General features: G+C 51.4%; 5 protein-coding genes across 10 annotated transcripts in view; 3 read left to right on the top strand and 2 right to left on the bottom strand.

Moving 5' to 3' along the window:
• The window catches only part of LOC119130207 (fibrinogen C domain-containing protein 1-like), a 559,732-nt gene that overhangs the window by 133,527 nt on the left and 409,035 nt on the right, over nt 1-17,170 (bottom strand). The gene's annotated exons all lie outside the window — the stretch shown is intronic.
• Nucleotides 913-3,691, top strand: jtb (jumping translocation breakpoint). 3 transcript variants are annotated; one of them, XM_037264262.1, is made up of 6 exons: nt 913-1,264; nt 2,020-2,279; nt 2,356-2,396; nt 2,613-2,698; nt 2,795-2,871; nt 2,950-3,691. In XM_037264262.1, the coding sequence occupies exons 2-6, from the start codon at nt 2,188-2,190 to the stop codon at nt 3,104-3,106; spliced, it is 453 nt and encodes a 150-aa protein (XP_037120157.1). In that variant the 5' UTR covers nt 913-1,264; nt 2,020-2,187; the 3' UTR covers nt 3,107-3,691. The 3 variants fall into 3 exon arrangements, with proteins under 3 accessions (XP_037120157.1, XP_037120156.1, XP_037120155.1); XM_037264261.1 differs by having other exon boundaries at nt 916-1,264; nt 2,178-2,279; nt 2,792-2,871; nt 2,950-3,690; XM_037264260.1 differs by having other exon boundaries at nt 918-1,264; nt 2,792-2,871; nt 2,950-3,282.
• On the top strand, nt 3,908-7,121 carry hsf1 (heat shock transcription factor 1). Of its 2 annotated transcripts, none has more exons than XM_037264033.1 (13): nt 3,908-4,203; nt 4,621-4,729; nt 4,818-4,954; nt 5,032-5,156; nt 5,280-5,346; nt 5,426-5,487; nt 5,561-5,758; nt 5,840-5,982; nt 6,088-6,160; nt 6,217-6,322; nt 6,415-6,468; nt 6,640-6,688; nt 6,784-7,121. In XM_037264033.1, exons 1-13 carry the CDS (start codon nt 4,078-4,080, stop codon nt 6,912-6,914), a joined length of 1,380 nt encoding a protein of 459 aa, XP_037119928.1. In that variant the 5' UTR covers nt 3,908-4,077; the 3' UTR covers nt 6,915-7,121. The 2 variants fall into 2 exon arrangements, with proteins under 2 accessions (XP_037119928.1, XP_037119927.1); XM_037264032.1 differs by having other exon boundaries at nt 3,909-4,203; nt 5,280-5,355.
• si:ch211-80h18.1 (uncharacterized protein LOC555593 homolog) lies at nt 7,274-11,837 on the bottom strand. Of its 3 annotated transcripts, XM_037264157.1 has the most exons (20): nt 11,757-11,837; nt 11,495-11,559; nt 11,361-11,420; nt 11,095-11,121; nt 10,902-10,943; nt 10,643-10,669; nt 10,487-10,546; nt 10,334-10,363; nt 10,203-10,253; nt 10,094-10,141; nt 9,920-10,027; nt 9,790-9,822; nt 9,691-9,729; nt 9,481-9,618; nt 8,331-8,393; nt 8,218-8,265; nt 8,092-8,127; nt 7,880-7,915; nt 7,735-7,779; nt 7,274-7,640 (listed from the first exon to the last, which is right to left on the bottom strand). In XM_037264157.1, the coding sequence occupies exons 1-20, from the start codon at nt 11,765-11,767 to the stop codon at nt 7,606-7,608; spliced, it is 1,002 nt and encodes a 333-aa protein (XP_037120052.1). In that variant the 5' UTR covers nt 11,768-11,837; the 3' UTR covers nt 7,274-7,605. The 3 variants fall into 3 exon arrangements, with proteins under 3 accessions (XP_037120052.1, XP_037120053.1, XP_037120054.1); XM_037264158.1 differs by lacking the exon at nt 11,095-11,121; XM_037264159.1 differs by lacking the exon at nt 9,790-9,822 and having other exon boundaries at nt 9,959-10,027.
• LOC119130182 lies at nt 12,298-17,119 on the top strand. Its single transcript, XM_037263899.1, has 6 exons — nt 12,298-12,511; nt 12,793-13,977; nt 14,570-15,128; nt 15,375-15,631; nt 15,966-16,145; nt 16,232-17,119. The coding sequence occupies exons 2-6, from the start codon at nt 13,105-13,107 to the stop codon at nt 16,439-16,441; spliced, it is 2,079 nt and encodes a 692-aa protein (XP_037119794.1). The 5' UTR covers nt 12,298-12,511; nt 12,793-13,104; the 3' UTR covers nt 16,442-17,119.

Raw genomic sequence — 17,170 nt, forward strand, 5'->3', positions numbered from 1 at the left:
CTATTTTTAGTGATTATTACCTTGCGGACACTATTGCAAGACTGCATTAAAAATAAAAGCCATCATCACAAAGTTTAGGCCAGCAAGGAGAGTGGTGTGTGCACATGAAGACGAGAAAATAAACTTTTTAGGAACCAAGTGGATCGAAACTTAGAAACCCTTCACAATCTGGTGTTGTTTTGTCCAAGATGTCCGCCGTCGAGCAATGAAAACAAAGATGTGGAGTAACAGTTGGTTCTTTATTTGCAAGATCTTGGGTTGTTTTACGGCAGTCAGAACACAATGCACTTCAGGAGATGAAACAACAACGTCATACTTCCAGTCAGAAGGCTTTATAGTGTCTGCAAGTAGAAATAAGAAAGAAAAGGGAGAGGGGAAAAGGAAAAAACAGGTAAGGTGGACATCTGTTCTGTTATCACCTGAATGTCCTGTTATCTACTGAATGTTCTGTGTCTATGTGTCATGGAGTTACTGAGCTGTGTGTGCCTTATGTGTACTAGAAAGTTACAAAGCTTTGTGTCTGAGCTCTGATGGAGCAACTATGTTTGTATAAATTAATAAGAGTATTTACATATTGATTGACAAGATACATTATATAAATTAATAGGAATATTTACACATTGATTTATTGATTGATTGACACATTGATTGATGTGAAAAGTATAAAAAGTATATAGGTTCGTATAAACTAATAAAAATATATACACATTGCTATTGCTCTCTCTTCACTGGTCATCACAATTGTATGGACTCTAATATATTAATTTATGACCAACCAAAACCCTAAACCAGAATAACAATTCCAACCTATGAGATTTTTTTTAACGTTTCGTAATGGTGTTGACGTAGGCGACGGTCACGTAGCAAAATCCGCTAAAACGTGGATTTCAAAATAAAGTGCAGCACTCCGATCCAATTGATAATTTAGATTGTATGGAAAAGGGATAATAGATATGCTCGATGGAAATATGAATAATTGATGAGTTGAACGTTTGTCGAACAAATGTTTTATTTTTTTCTTCTACCAACCGACGAATTGTGAGTGTCAATTTTAATTATGAAGGGTTAGTGCGGGACATCCTGCTGCGGCCATTACGGAGACTTTGGGCTCATTATCTTCTTGTTGAAGTTGTCGTCGTAAATAAGCCTAGAAAATATTCGGTAGACGTCGTCACTTTCGGTCCTTGACTCGAGTTGACATTTGTAAAGTGCGCTCTTGACTGGGTGCTCAAATGACTACTGGGCCCGCGACCCGTCGATGACGGTGAGTGAGCTAACCAAGCAAAAGCTAGCATCTGTTACAAGGCGAACTTCTAGCATGAGCATTTCAAATGTTACCTATGTCGCGAATGGCGTCACCTTGTTTGTTTAGGAGGAATAAACGGAATTCATAACTTATTGCGTCATGTTTTGACGTTTCAATCTTTGAAACGTTGGCGAAATATTTGGACGTCTCGTTGAGATGCTATACGTTAGCGCATACGCCATATTGGATGTGACAACTGTCAATGGACAGGTCTCCCAAAGTGACGTAGAAAAAGTTAAAAAACAAACAAACTTAACACACACTCGAAAAAAAACCCAGACAACGGTGGAGCAACGTGGGAGTTATAAGATAAATGAGAGAAATTAAGCGCTTGCTGCACAACGAGAAATGGTTCTGTGACTCGGCTCATGCAAGTTGTTTAATCTGCGCGTTCCAATTGTTAACACGATAAGCTTTTTAGTATAAGGCACAATGCCAATCTTGGTACGCATCTTCAGTTTTTGTAGCGACCACAACACTTATACTGGATCAGGCATTCAGGGAAGCCCAGGGCCATTTTGTGACTGGAGAGCCACACAAAGTTCACTGACGCTGCCCAGTACAAATTTCATTCATAACAAACGATGAAATTAATATTTAGAGTGAAACCAAAAAAAATCAAGCAATCGATTGTTGATCTTTTTAATGCGCTGCACACTTTTTTATTTGCAAGTTTCAAGCGACTAAAATGCCGTTGTGCTAAATGCCACCAGGTGACAGGCCAATTTTGCTAATTTGTCCAAACGGCATGAGCAAGAGCCTCCCACCTTGACTGATGGCCGCCCCTCGCCACATCCGATATGGACATCAGAGTCACACGTGAATACGGCGTCTACGTACGAATGTGTGACGCCCTTTGACCCTGTTTCAGCATCGGTGTGATGGAAAGCACTTGCTGGCGCGTGCCCCTGGCATGTTGCCGCCCTCGCGTGCTGGCCCTGCACGCGCTCTTTTGGGGCCTCGTGGCTCTCAGGTGGGTGCTCCGCCACTCACATTGCCCAGCCGCTCCACCACTCTGTCGTTCGCTCATTGTGATGCTTGCCTTCCAGAGTTTTTGGAGCTGCCTTGCTGGCTGAAGACAAACTTTCAGGTAAACGCCTACCAAGTTGTTGAATTTATGACTCCATCGATTAATCGCATAATCAGATCCCACTTTTTTTTGCATTGTTTATTACAAATGATGAAATTTGAGGCTGCTTCAGTTTCCACCGCATGTTGGTGTTATTCATACAGAGTACGCCTACAAATTGCCTTTTATTCCATAATGCTCCCACGCTCCTTAAGCTGCTTTGTCTGTTACACGTAGCCGTCAAGGTCAGCATCACCCCCTGCTGGCTGCTGGAGGACTTTGTGGTGACGACAGAATGCTCACAGTGCGACGCCTTCCAGGCGGTACGTGGATTCGCTCTCGCCACGTGAGCTAGTGGCCAACATAGCCACTAGCTAACGTGGCGCCCGCTCACTAACGTTTGCCTTCGTGTTCAGAAGACGAGGCCGGCGTGTGGTCGGACGGGCTACGTGGAGAAGGTCAACTGCACCAAATCCAACCGGGACGAGTACAAAAGGTCCGATCCGGTCGCCACGCAGCCCACGTTTGGGGCACACCAAGAGATTTTCTCACATCTTCTCTTTGACCATCTCAGCTGCCGCTCGGCCATCATGGAGGAACGTCTCTTCTGGAAGTTTGAAGCGGCCGTGTTGTCCGTGACAGCGTTGTCGGCCGTCTCGGTGGTCCTGCGTCAGCGCCGGTTGGACCGCCTCGCCTCAGAGAAAGTCCGCCGACAGATCGAGTCCATCTAGCAGCACCAACTTGCCATACAAACTTTGTTGCAAAAATGCTTGAGACCCACAGACCCCCACTCGATGACGTCATTTTCGTGTGTTCTCTGTTCATAGTCGGACTTTGGCCAAAAACTCTGATGACAGTGCTAATAAAGCTTCCTGGTTGTGTGACCGAGGCAGAAGGGTTGAGAAAAGAGGGTCAATGATGGTTTTAGTCGTCTCCTGCCACGTGAAAGGATAATGCAAGGCCATTTTCTAGCAAAGGAGGTGGAGTCCCGGCCGGCATTTACCTTTCCACTTGCGAGTGGATTCCAACATGGAGGCAGTGGAAGCTGGGACGTAGGGCAACACGTTGGTTGAGGGAGCCACTAACGAATGGGCTTTCCGTCGCTTGGATCGATGACACGATGGTGCTCTCCTAACTCTGAAAGTGGAGCCCATACTACAAGCGGACTTACCGTTGTGTTTGATGCAATGGTTCAAAGCCGAGGCAACAATTTCAACTCGGCTGTGCAAAAAGGTCCCCATTTTCACTTTGGATACCATCATGTCTGCCTGTGTGTGCTTGTGGTAACCCACTCTGTCATAAATGCTTGAACTTGGTCCTAAGTATGGTTTGACCTGATATTTAGGGTCATCTTCAGCAAAACAAGTGACGCAGTTTCAACATGGCGGCGAGTCGATGACGTTATACCCACTGTCTAAAGTCTGCAGTCATGACACTTGGTGCACTTCTCCGAGGTGTGCACTTTATCGCGTCGGGTGTAGCGCCATTATTTTGAAAGGACCTGTGTCGGGGCGTTTGGTGACGTCATCACAGCGCGACGTTGTTGGTGCTGCGCAGTTGCTTGTTTGGAATTTTCCATAGACGTGGACTCGCGTTTGTTTGTGGCCTTTTAAAGAAACTATCGGAGAGCACCGACACAAGAAGTGGCCCGAGCAACTTGGGTCGCTGCTGAGTTAGTTGCGGGACGCCTTTGCGCCTGTCGATGGAGTGCGCGGGAGGTTCGGTGGAAGGTTCGCTAATGGCAGCTAGCAACGTCCCGGCCTTCCTCAGCAAACTCTGGACTTTGTTGGAAGACCCCGAAACAGAGTCGCTCATCTGCTGGAGCCCGGTATGACTTATGGCTCGAGCTCGTTCGTTTTGCTCTAACCACTGGAGCTTCGGCACAAGAGTGTCCGCCGTCAGCGATGTAGCGTTGGAGCGGCTTAACTTAGTTTATCCTAGCATATCTTACAGGAACGTTGTGTTATTAGCTGCTCGAGGCAAGTACCGAAGTTTTTCGAAGCCAGTGCAGTCGGACCAAATGACAATGCCGAACAAGCACTTTGTGTCCAATAGAAATGGGGGGCGGGGGGTGTCGTCGTCCCAGTGGGCCATTTGACATCCGGGTTAGATTCCTTGGCTCAAGGGCACATCGTCAGTTATTTGTGTACCGACAAGTCGGTGTCTTAACAGACGCCAATGAACTTGTGGCTCCATCCCAACTTTCCCGACGTCTTTTTTTGTCTGTTTGTTTGACCCGTGTCAGAGCGGAACCAGTTTCCACGTGTATGATCACACTCGCTTCTCCAAAGAGGTTCTCCCCAAGTTCTTCAAACACAACAACATGGCCAGTTTCATTCGGCAACTCAACATGTGTGAGTACGAGCTCGTAAGAAATAGGCCGCTTTCCTTTGAGCTCCGAGCTTTGCCGCAAGTGAGCGCTCCTCGCTTTTCTCCCTCAAGATGGCTTCCGCAAGGTGGTCCACCTGGAGCAGGGCGGCCTGCTAAAACCCGAGAAAGACGACACGGAGTTCCAACACCCGTTCTTTGTCAGAGGCCAAGAGCACTTGCTGCAGAACATCAAACGCAAAGTCACCAACGTACGAACAGGCGCTCGTAAGAAGGTACGCCGTTCCGGAAAATGCGGTCGTCATGACAGCGCCACCGTCTGCTGCAGGTGTCTTCGATGCGCCCGGAAGAGGGCAAGCTCTCATCCCATGAGGTCGGTAAACTCCTGAGCGACGTGCAGGCCATGAAGGGAAAGCAGGAGAGCATAGACTCCAAAATCATTGCCATGAAACAGTAAGAACTCCAAAGCGGAGCTGGGCCGACTTTCACCGGCGCCAAAGTTTCCAATGCCTTACGGGTTTTCCAGCTCGTGTGGCGCTTGTGGCGGACCTGACCCAAACCTTTTTGGTATTTCAGTGAGAACGAGGCTTTGTGGAGGGAAGTTGTGTGTCTGAGACAGAAGCATGCTCAACAGCAGAAAATGGTCAGCAAGGTAAAGCCGCCACAGCCGCCGCAGTCTCTTGTTGTTTGGAAACGTCATTTGCGCCTCTGTCCCTCTGCAGTTGATCCACTTCCTGGTGTCACTGGTCCAGTCCAACAGGATCATGGGAGTCAAGAGGAAACTGCAAGTTGCTCTCCAGCGTGTATTTTTTGCTACTTGTCCTAGTCGACGTCTGACTTGTTTGTGCGGTCCGCAGCCCGCTGATGCTCAACGACTCGGGTTCCGCCCAACCCCTGCCCAAATACGCTCGCTCGTTTTCCTTGGAGCCCGTGCAGGTTGCGCCCTCCATCTTCCCGGCGGAATCCCCCGCCGGCTCCGGGCCCGTCATCTCTGATATCACGGAATTGGCCACGCCCCCGCCACAGGAGACGGTCAGCGAGTGGATGGAAGCGAGGTGAGGACCGACGTCGGCGCTGCAGTGTCGCGGCTTCATTTCCACTGCCGCACAATGTCCACTCTGGCGTGACGCCCACAGAGAGCGCGGCGAGGAGGAGGAGCCCGCCCCTTCCGACGCAGCAGCGGGCGCGCCGACGTCTGGAGACACGCCGCTTTCTCCCACCACCTTCATCGACTCCATTCTCCAAGACAGCGACGTGCCTGACACCAGCGCGCTGACGGGCAAGTTGAGTTGGGAGCCGCTCTCGGCACCCGTCGGCTGCGTCCGCTTCTGTCCACAAAGGCTTTGCTGAAACTCCCCCAAATCGTCCTCTGCTTCGCATTCAGCTCCCAGGCCTCGCCCAGCCACCGCCAACCCGGACCCCGCGCAGACCTGCCAGACCCTCGCGTGTATCGACAGGTATGAGGCTCGCTCGTCCGTTCTGTGGCAGAACAGTGCTCACGCGTGTCTTTCAGGTCAGAACTCTCGGATCACATTGAGACAATCGACAACAGTCTGGAAAACCTACAGAACATTCTCAACAGCCAAACCTTCACCTTTGACACGTCACCACTCATGGAGGTGCGTGCGTTGCGTGCGCGGGCGAGCGTTCGTCTACTTGTGCGTGCATGTGTGAGTGACACACACATCTACTTTAACTTTTGTGTGTTCAGTTCTTCAGCCCTTCCTGTCCTCCAGGAGACTTTGACATCAACGCTTTGGACACTGTGAGTGTGGGCCACTAACTGTTCGTTCACTCGCCCTCATAATTCATCACCCCATGACCTCGAAGTTCATGTTGACGCGCGACGCAGCGTCTTTGAAATGATGCAACAATCGCTACTTTGGTGCGGTGCGCCGTCTTTGCTCCTAGTAAAGAAGTTGTCTTTTGTCGCTAGCTTCTGTGTGACAACTTGGCCAAAGGAGCTGATGGAAGCGACGACACAGGTAAAGGCACTCGCAACTGCTACGGGATGACAACGGCACGTCGGACCTTGACACTACCGCTAAGCGTTTGTGGCTCTGCAATGTGATTGGTCCAGGAAAGCAGCTGGTGCAGTACACGCCAGTGCAGATTTGTGACCCGGTTGGAGGGGGCGATGCCGACCTGCCGTTGCTCCTGGAATTGGAGGAGGAGCCTTTCCTCAGTCCAGACCTGACCTCTGACCTCTGACATGATGAGGTGAGGGCGGGAGGGAGGGACTACTCTATTACCATGACGACAACGTGGTCAGGGGTAGCAGTTTTACTATGCAGACAACCAGCCATTATTTTTTGTTGCTTTTATTTTATCACAAGGAATAGCATATTTTTGGAAACGTTGCTTACATATTTATTCTGTTACCCTGGAAATCTACATTAAACTTGTTTGTGCACAGTCTTTATGGCGTGTCATGTGACCTGCCCGACACGTGGACAGGCAGTCACTCATGCGTGCGCACGCACAATCGCTCCGAGGCAAAATTGAGCTTTAGTAATATTTCCCAATTTAAAGGGAAATTTGCTGCCGTACATAGAGATTCATTGAATATGTTTGTGATTGTACAACTCAACCGTTTCATCCTTAGGGCCTAACTTTCTCATGTTTTGACTGATGGTAAAGGATGGTGGTGATTTCAGAATGGGATGTAAAACTGCTGTTCAAAGGACACCAAAACACTTTTTGCAAAGTCATTAAAAGACATTTTAATGTCAAGTTCACCTGCTTCTAAAATTGATCACGGTGTACAAATCTTATTAAACATTTTCAAAGGTTCCCCTGCCTGTGGGTGGGCGGGACCTAAACACGGCCGAAGGGGCGTTCCCATAGGTCGGCACACTGGAGGCGGCGGCGGGAAAAGTGAACTTGAGGCTTGCATTGGAAGTCAGCAGGTTTCCTCCAGTTCCACGTTCTCCGCAGCTGTTGGCACAAATGCAACAGCGCCACACGTTAGTGGATGGAGTGCGGTCATCGCGGCTACGCCGGCCAATTGTGCGAGCAGTGAAGGCCTCACCTTCAGGACCTTGACCCCAAGCGTCGTACTGTTCAGTGACGGAACCTGCGGGGAACAAGCCATGCCGGCAGCGCGCAAACCACAATTATCATGGTCAACATGTCACGGCGGTGACGACTGTTGATGTGGCCATGCTGAGACTCACCAGCCTTGTGGGGGTCTTCAGACACTCGCCCACCACCTGTAGCAAAACAAAGTCACATGATGTCACCGTGTGATGATATTCTTTCTCTTTGTTTGCGTCGAACTGTTCGGGTGTTTGGACTATGCGAGGTGGTTGACTCGAGGATTGAAAGTATTTGACACAAATCAAAGGTAAACATACATTGGAGTCAAAATGAAAAGTGTCAAACTCACTGGAGTCCAGGGATGTTCCTGTTGGCTCTGAAAAGACTTAAGTGCACACGCACGCACAAAGACAGCGACTGTTTGACAGCGCCTCAAAATTTGACATCAGTACACAAAACAGCAGCAGGGACTTACGCGAGTGCGTTGCCATGGTAACGGCTTCAGTGCGCCACGCCAGTGTGCCTGCATCAAACGTGACTGATGAAAAGCATGGAAATTGGCACGCACGCGGACGCGCACATGCGTACCTGATGGCAAAGTGTCCGCGAAAGCGCCCCCTGCCGGCCCGGTGCGCACGAGTACGGACGATTCTGTAAGTGAGGTCATGTGACAGAATGTTTTTTTTTTTTTTTAATCAGTAATATACAATTACAGTCAAACCTCTTCCCGGTTCTCGAACAAATCGGAATTCGAACGAAAAATTCGAGATTTTCTGCTTCGGTTGTCGAACAGAAATTCGGAGGTCGGTTCGCGAGAAAACCCGAACGCGCGGCCCGGATGCAATGCGACAGTGAGCGCCCGGCCGCCGCGCTGCGGTTGCGCGATCGGACCAAATTAAACTCCCTGCGCACTGAGGTCCACTTAAAATTTGGAAAGTACATCAGGACTTTAAAAATATTTTCTAAATTTCAGCGACGGCTCTGTCACAATTATGCGACCAGCGCGGTGCAGTTGCTCGGTCGGCGGCGTGCTACGGTTGCGCGTTCGGCGGTGCGCTGCAGTTGCGCCATCGGACAAAAATGCGCAAATGAAAAAATGCTTAAAAAAGGCGGGTTTTTGTCTTGGAACGGATTATTTTTTTCCCATTATTTGTAATGGGAAAAAATATATTCGGAATTCGAACGATTCACTTCTCGAACCGCCTTCTGGAACGGATTGTGGTCGAAAACCGAGGTTTGACTACTATATTATAATAACTACTCATGTGACAGAATGAGTAGTAGTGGTCGACAGTGGCGCCTTGAGATGATGGACTTGGAAACTGTATGAAGGGAGTAACGAGTTTCGGCAGGTATTGCTACGGTTGCTGCTTTTTCGGCTGACAGCAGGGTTCTTCCGAGGAGAGACTCTCCAAGAATAAATGTTACTGTTTGTACGGACCATTGCGAGTCTATTACCTGCCTGTCGAGAATTGTCACTCGTCGAGGTGAGGTTTACTTTTCACGGCAAATTTCTTATTGATGCGGTTTGCTTTCATTGACTTGTTGATGGTTCTGACAAGCTTCATTGTCACCTCTTTCATATTTTTCACTATGTTGCTTTTTGGGACACGCATTGCGTCGGCTTCCACCTTTTCAGTGCCCAAATTGTCGCAAGCGAAACGACAAGGCTCGTATCTCAAACTGAGCTGCTGAGACGGTTACTTATTGGAGTGGTTTGTGTGACGCTGAAGTTCACCTGTGCTGTGCTCCTGTGGACGGCTCGTCTCCTGCGGCAAAGTGGAAAGGAGGACGGGAGCGGTCGCCGCCGGCCGGGTCCGCTCACTGAGTTGCTGAGTGTGAAGCTCCACTGAAGGTTGGCCCGGCTGAGCCGTCACTGCGGGACACGCACAAGAGTAACGTTGCGGGAAGCTCATGGCGTCGGTCCTTAGCGGCGGTGCCTGCCCACCTCCGTCTTGGTCCAGCGGCCGAGTCTGTCGGCCATTTCCTGTTCAACACAAGACCGCATCAAAGTGGAGTACGATATTTGTTTGCGAGTTGTGATTACCTGCGTGATGTGAGGAGGAGGAGGAGGAGGAGGAGGGGGAGGGGGGAGATACTGATGGAGAAACACAAGAGGATGCATTTATCCCTTTCCAAATCAAATCATGGAGTGTTTTGTTTTGGAGCCTTCGTACTCAAGTCGTCCCGATGGGCGCGCTCAGTGGCAGGCGTACCGAGCCATCGGTCAGAGGCGCGCTCGCCTTGTCGCTCCGTGACGTCCGACTCAGTCGAGCGTTCTTCATCTGCATCAGAACGGTTGGAGTGAGTTGTACAAGACGCCTCGTAACAGAACCCCCCCGGCTACTCACCTGCGTACTCCGGGTGAAAAGCCGCTCCCTCAAGTGACGTCAGCGTCCCTGACAACCAATCACAAATCACACCTTCTTCCTCCCGTTGACACCCTCCCTCGTTTCTCACCTGTCACGTCCTTGTCTCCGCCCACGCCGTTCAACGGCTTCTCCCCGTCGGCTGAAGCGCCTAAGGAAAGAGAGCTGATTGTTTGCCCGTCCTAGTCGTTGATTTTTTTTATTGGGGGGGGGGGCATTCACCGTTTAAACGCGTGTCCACGGCGTCAGAATCTGTGGACACACGCAAGAAATGAGGCGCCCACTTTGATGTGCTTTAATTGACGCCAGTTGGTTCTTACACGACCGGGCTGTTATATTTTCTTTGTCTTTCCAAATCCTCGCACATACTCGTACCTGTGGAAGTGTCCGCGTGTCCACCCGACTCTCCTGCGGCCACCGGGGCTCCCTGAGCACCTGCCGTGTTACAAACGGCCGTCAGCTTCGGATGCGTGGGTCGCCGGCTCCCACCCGCTCGCTCGCTCGCTCGGTCTTCCCCAGACGTTCACTCACCGCTGACGTCGGGATGCGGTCTGACACCTGTCGAGTAAACCGGATGACAATCAACGGGATAAAATCGTTGATGATCACGGGCATCATGTCTCAGCTGACGCAAGTCAGTGTTTTGCGGCCCAAAATATTTGGAAGAAAAGTGCTTCAGCCAGCCTGAAAATAAGACCCCTGACCTTTCCTATCTAAGCAGGATTCATGTGGAACAAACCGGTTTTTCAGGATGGGAAAAGCAGCAGGTTGGGGGGTGGGGTGGACTTACCTGAAGCCCCCCACGTCGCACTCTGGTGGGCACCTGCGGGTCCTGCCGAAGAGCAGAATGGAGGGTGGGTGAAGGGTGCTCATGTTTCCTGCGCTTAATTAAAAACTTGACAAAGGGTCACTTTGATTCAAGGCTTGAATTTATTGTGGCATTCCTTTTGGCCCAACTTTGGTTACGAGGTGAAAGGTCTCACCCTCCTTCTTTGTCGAGTCGTCATCGTCTGAAAGGAAAACCACACATGGGCATTTTCCTTCGATTCCTCTGATATGCGCTTGGCCAGCGACCTCTCGCTCACTCGCTCCATCTTCACACAAGCGTCCTCGACTACCTTTGATCCCTTTCCGTGCCCGTGTTCTAATCTTTCCCATTTGAAGCTTCTCCATTCAGTTAGCACTTTTTGTCACTTCAGAAGGGCCTTTCAGCCCAAAATGAGCAAAACGGCCAAGAGCCTCGGCCTACCCTCGTCCTCCTCGGACTGCTCGCCATCCGCCTCTTCGCTCGGTTCCACCTCCTCCCGCTCTGGAAAACAAGCATACATCTCGCACGTCGTCATCCGCCGACGTACCACCAAATTGCCTCTTTTTGGCCTTTACCCTCCACGGGAGCTGTCCACGCCGCCGTTACTAGGACAATCAACAAGGAGGTCAAGATCAAGTTCCTGGGGAGCACAAATCGTCCATTTTCACCCAGCATTTGCTCTCTCGGCACATAGCTGATCAATAGCAATCATCGGTCGCGTCCATCAATTCGTCACTATTGTTGTCGTGACTTGTTGTGCATCACAAGTCAGGGCGCCCTGTCCTTTGAATCGTCGCTAGAGAGCTACAGGTGGTGCCGCTGCCCGAGTTTACTCACCAAGGCGACATGATGATGTTGCTCTGCACTAGCGAGCCGCTTCACAATTTTATACCCAGGGGGCGGGGCCTGTGTGTGTGTGTGTGTGTATGCGTGCGTGCGTGCGCGCGCGTGAGTGAGTGAGTGAGTGAGTGAGTGAGTGAGTGAGTGAGTGAGTGAGTGAGTGAGTGAAAAATGTTGAATTTGACTCCTGCTCGGTTCGTTTCATGAGTTTCTCTTGCTGAAGCTTGAGCTGCCTTCAACATGCGAGCCCGCTTATTTAATAGATTTGTGTGTATGCGCGTGCGTGCGTTCCTCATTCCTGCGTTTGGGGGAAACTTCATCTAGTTCATCTCAGTCATTCATCCGTGCCGGTAACGAAACCACAGGAAATGCACCCCCCATTCACCCACCTCCCACCGTGTAATTTAACCCCACTCGCCTCCATCCCTGTGATCAATTTCAACTTCTCAAAGAGAGACAGCGAGAGAAAGGGGGGGCGAGAGAGAAAGGGGGGGGGGCGAGAGAGAGAGAGAGAGAGAGAGAGAAATTTATCCGGCTCAAGGCGGCAATCCTTCTCAAGCTGATCAGCGTCGCACGACCGACCGACGAGCCGCTCGGAAGCAGGCAGGCGGGAACGCTCGCCTGCACATTTGCTCGTTTTTGCGGGACGTTCGTAGAAAAGATACAAAACGGTGTAGACACAACGGGAGCCGCGTCTTGGTTGCGGCGCGCCGATGAAGCTCTTCCGCTGACTGCGTGTGGACAGCGCATACGTAAGTCTGCCTTTTCCTCACCGCTCGCTAAACTTTAGTGCTTCTTGCAAATTACAATCTCACGGATTATTAACGCACAGAAGAATAAAATGATTGCCTCCTTTTTCTCCCTCTCACTGCTATTGTGCCAGGTCAATCACGCCATTTGTTGTAATGCTTATTATAACGGCTAATTGTGAGCTAATGCTGTTGTTTGTTCGGGTCGTCCGGTTTTCAAAGGTCAACGAACGCCACATGTAGTTCTGGACCTGCGCATAAAAACTGTCTCGTCATGTATGCAGGCGATGGTGCCGAGTCGTGTTTGGATCTGATGGTTTGGAGGGCAAACTTAAACGGATTAACCTCGGCCGCCCAACACGGCAGGTCCTCTGGGCCAAGTCCAATCACCTGGCTGGACGGGGCCCAAACGTTTGTTCCGGCCACAGCGGAAGGATGTCTCAAGATCTGCGTTAAGCTCGGCGCCACGCCGGATGTGCGTTGGTGCAATGGTCGAGGTCCTGCTTTGACTCTTCCTGAGCAGACGACGTTCTGTGACTGTCATCACGTTTACCGGTGTCACGCTTCACCCAGACATCTTCAAATCCAAATGATCTATGGTGTTGTTTCCCGCAAAGATGAAGCATCGCGGGACCTCGAGGGCAGCGGTCAAGGAGTCATTTGGAGCAAAATCCGACATGGCCAGAGACATCGCTCATCCGGGCTTGGAGACCGCCAGCACATCCGTCGTCATCCTCGCTTTGCGCTCGCTAGTCGTCTGCTACTTCCTGTCCCGCTCTGAAGCTTCGGCGAGCTCGCTCGGCCCGGAGCACGACTACAGCGCCGCCCCCAAATTTGTTTGCATTCCCATTCCTCCAGACGCAGACCCCAGCTGCTACTCCCCACCCAGCGCCCCCCACGGGCCCGGTGCCCCCCACGGGCCCGGCGTCTCCCACGGGCCCAGCGCCAACAGCCACAACGGCAGAGTTCTGATCTCAGATGAAGCCAAAGCCACCATCCTCCACCTCCGTGAGAGTCTGGTCAGGCAGAAGGAGACCATCCTCGACCAGCGCGAGACCATCAGAGAGCTTACGGCAAAGCTCACCTTGTGCGAGGGCTTTGGTGGCCACCACAGCAATGGCCACCGCAGCAAACATCACGACAATCACCACGTCAACCATCACGATGACCACCAGGAAAGTCACCACGTCAACCATCACGACAATCACCACGTCAACCATCACGATGACCATCACGATGACCATCACGACAATCACCACGATGGCCATCAAGGAAGTCACCACGACAACCATCCCGATGGCCACGCTTCGCACCACGGCTTTTATCATAGCAGCGATCATCGCTTCTCCCATGGGAGCCACGGCTCGGAGCCCCATCACTGGGATTCGCGTGGCAAACACGACTCCTTCTCGCCGGAGCAGACTGGCAAGACCCTCCAGACGTTGAAGGAGCGTCTGGAGAACCTGCAGGTAAGTCATACGACAAATCCGCCTTAGAAGTGTCATGTCCCACACAAATTACTTCTCGAGCCCAGTCGACAAGATTTTGGTCTCATAGGCAGTTCTCAAGGTCCCTTTTAAAAGAGTCTGCCAATCGGCTCACGTGACAGTGCCACAAATGCGCTGAGATCCGACCCAAAGGTGAGGGGCAAACTTGAAGCCAAGCCAGGATTGCTCCCTCTTCTCACCACGAGGGGGCGGAAACTGATGCCGCGGCCAATTAGCCTAATCCCGCCTGACGGGGCTATTAATCGCAGCATGCGCTGGCAGGGAACAAAGCCGGATTTTCGGGTGAGGAAGACGAGGGCAAGCCAAGGAGACTCAAAAGCAACATGGCCGTCCATTTTCTGTCTCCTCGATGCTCACGAGGGGCGCAAAGTCTCCTAACCCAAGATATTGATGAGCTGTGGAAGGGAGTCAGACAAGCAAGATAAAAATAAAGGCGAGCCTTGCGTGAGGGCACCTCAGTTGCAGTGACAAAGGAGACAAGAGTCCGCTAGTATTTTTATCGGGGGTCGCATCGATCAAAAACCTAAAACTGTCTTGGTGCTTGCGTGTGCAGGCGAGGAATTCATCCAGCTCCTACTCCAGCTCCTTGAGAGAACTCCTCCAGCGCAAGATCAACGCTCTGGAGGAGCAGCTGCGCAGCTACTACAGGGACCACCACGACGACCACCACGATGACCACCACGACGACCACCACGACGACCACCACGATGACCACCACGATGACCTCAACCACGATAACCACCACGCCGATCATCACGATGACCGCCACGGAAACAGTCGCCACGATGACCACCATAGCGGTCACCATGGGAGCCGCCACTACGACCACCACGGCGAACACCACACTCGCCATCATGACCCTCACTACGACTGGCACGGCGATAGGCGCCATTCCGTTCGCTACGCTAACCATCGCGGCGACCACCACGGTGACCACCATAGCGACCACCACGGCGATCACCACGGTGACCACCACGACGACCACCACGATGACTACCATCACGTTCCTCGACGACTTCCTTTTAGCAGCAAAGAGACAAGCGCACGTCATGGCGAACACAGCAAACTGGAATCCGTCCTCAGCCAGTTACACCACGGCCACTCGGAGCACGGTGAGTTAGCATGTTAGCGTTACACAAACGCTCCTCACAAATTTTTTGGGACATTTCATGACGAAGCAAAATTGCACGACAAAGTATTTCTGGCCCACTCGGTGCTGCAATGTTTTCTGCGGCGCCTCACTCAAGCAACGGCTTCCATTGTCAAATGATGAAGCGAGCGCTCCTAAATTGCTAACTCCAAGTACAGGATCACATAACATGTATAACATATGAGATGTGACCCGCCGGTGTCGGCAGGAGGCCACAAGAAGCTCAAGAGCGCCGGTGCCTTCCTGCTGGACTTTCCCATGAGGACCAACTACCTGTACGCCAGGATGAAGCACTCGCCGGCGAGCGAGCTCTTTGCCCTAAGCGTTTGCCTGCGCCTAAAGGCGGGCACCGGCGCCGGGCCCGGGGTGGGCACGCCCTTCTCCTACGCCGTGCCGGGCCAGGCCAACGAGCTGGTGCTAATCGAGTGGGGTGCCGATCCCATGGAGCTGCTGCTAAACGACCAGGTTGTCCATCACAGTCCCTTTTTGATGGCCTTTCAAATGAGCCTCTAACTGCTAGCAAATAAGAGCGTGACATGTGAGGCCAGCTACAAACGTTGGTGTTGGTGGTCAAAGCAGCTTCATGAGCTCACGGAATGTAAATATACCAACAAAACATATGGCTGGCTCAACTACTGCTAATGGAATAAATGCTAAAAGTAGGATAAAAATGCTAATATGCTAATAAGCATGCTAGCACGATGCCAATACATCTGCTTAAAGAAAAACAAATTGAAATAACATGGGCGTGACTACGTTCAGTAATGGTCAAGCGTGCAAACAAAATGTTACCCAACAGGCGGTGACTCTGCCCATCACGGTGGCTGACGGCAAATGGCACCACGTGTGCGTGACGTGGGCCACGCGGGACGGCGTCTGGGAGGTGTACCAGGATGGGACCAGGAAAGGATCGGGTCAGAACCTGGCAGCCTGGCACGCTGTCAAACCAGGAGGGATGTTTCTTCTTGGACAAGAGCAGGTGAGACAGACATCATGCTATCATGCTAATGGAAATGCTAGCAAGAATGCTATTTGACGCGTTGGCATTACCGTCTGTTCACGCAGGACACCATGGGCGGCCGCTTTGACGTGACGCAGTCATTCGCCGGCCAACTGTCGGACGTGCACGTGTGGTCGCGCGTGCTGACTCCGTCCGAGATCTACGCGCAGGCGTCGTGCGGGGCCCACCTACTGGGCGACGTGGCGTCTTGGGAGCAGGAGGGCCTGGAGCTCCACGGCGGCCTGGCCGAGTTGCCCTTTGACCCCTGCCACTGAGGTCCGCCGCTCGACTATGTCCCATGTTGAAGCGCGGCCGCCGCATTTTCTTGTTTCACCTTTTCACGCCAAAGACTCGGGGCTGATGAATTTGAGCGTCGCTTCAAAGCGTAACTTGCCACCTAAACTCGAAAGGCTAAATTGCTAACATGAATGGCTGACATCCGTCTCATTGCAGACTTTTGCACGGTGACGTCGGAGCCGCGTTTCATAAATGGAGATGGTGGCGTTTTCAACGCAACTGTCTCAAGATTCCGCATAATTGGATGAGGTGATTGCGTAAGCGGCACGTGAGACGTCCGGTCAACGCTCGCCACCCCAACGTGTCACCGCGCTAATGGCCGACATACCCTCGCCCACGTGTAGCTTACACCGGCATGATCCTTCCTAATTCTCGGCTCTCGCGCAGTCAGTCGAGGTGATGGCATTTGTTAACTGGATTTAGCGGCACTTTATTTTTTTTTAAGGTTTTGTATGATTACCAAAACACTGAGTGGACAAAATGTCATTTTTGATGAATGTGAGAATTTTGTGATCGATTTTGTTTTTTGTTCTCAACAAAAGCTCTCCAAACTTCCACCCTTCAAAGCACTAATCCTGTCATAATCAAATAATCTTGTTTCAACATGGTTTCTGCCACAAGATGGCGCCAAAATAATAAAGGAGGTAGGTTCCATTTAAACGAAAAAGACCAAATATGAGATTTTGCCAAGATGAAAAAAATGTGGG

The sequence above is a fragment of the Syngnathus acus genome, chromosome 11 (genome assembly GCF_901709675.1).
Source record: "Syngnathus acus chromosome 11, fSynAcu1.2, whole genome shotgun sequence".
NCBI lineage: Eukaryota > Metazoa > Chordata > Actinopteri > Syngnathiformes > Syngnathidae > Syngnathus > Syngnathus acus.

Excerpts from the sequence above, each read along its gene's own strand:
- jtb (XM_037264261.1), top strand. The coding sequence starts at position 2,188 with ATGGAAAGCACTTGCTGGCGCGTGCCCCTGGCATGTTGCCGCCCTCGC. Across the intron at positions 2,280-2,355 it reads TGGGGCCTCGTGGCTCTCAG|AGTTTTTGGAGCTGCCTTGC; the intron begins GTGGGTGCTCCG and ends CTTGCCTTCCAG. Across the intron at positions 2,397-2,612 it reads GGCTGAAGACAAACTTTCAG|CCGTCAAGGTCAGCATCACC; the intron begins GTAAACGCCTAC and ends TGTTACACGTAG.
- hsf1 (XM_037264032.1), top strand. The coding sequence starts at position 4,078 with ATGGAGTGCGCGGGAGGTTCGGTGGAAGGTTCGCTAATGGCAGCTAGC. Across the intron at positions 5,356-5,425 it reads AGCAGAAAATGGTCAGCAAG|TTGATCCACTTCCTGGTGTC; the intron begins GTAAAGCCGCCA and ends GTCCCTCTGCAG. Across the intron at positions 6,469-6,639 it reads ACATCAACGCTTTGGACACT|CTTCTGTGTGACAACTTGGC; the intron begins GTGAGTGTGGGC and ends TTTTGTCGCTAG.
- si:ch211-80h18.1 (XM_037264157.1), bottom strand. Across the intron at positions 8,128-8,217 it reads TACCATGGCAACGCACTCGC|TCTTTTCAGAGCCAACAGGA; the intron begins GTAAGTCCCTGC and ends TGTGCACTTAAG. Across the intron at positions 7,780-7,879 it reads TGAAGACCCCCACAAGGCTG|GTTCCGTCACTGAACAGTAC; the intron begins GTGAGTCTCAGC and ends TGTTCCCCGCAG.
- LOC119130182 (XM_037263899.1), top strand. The coding sequence starts at position 13,105 with ATGGTGTTGTTTCCCGCAAAGATGAAGCATCGCGGGACCTCGAGGGCA. Across the intron at positions 15,129-15,374 it reads CCACGGCCACTCGGAGCACG|GAGGCCACAAGAAGCTCAAG; the intron begins GTGAGTTAGCAT and ends CGGTGTCGGCAG. Across the intron at positions 15,632-15,965 it reads AGCTGCTGCTAAACGACCAG|GCGGTGACTCTGCCCATCAC; the intron begins GTTGTCCATCAC and ends GTTACCCAACAG.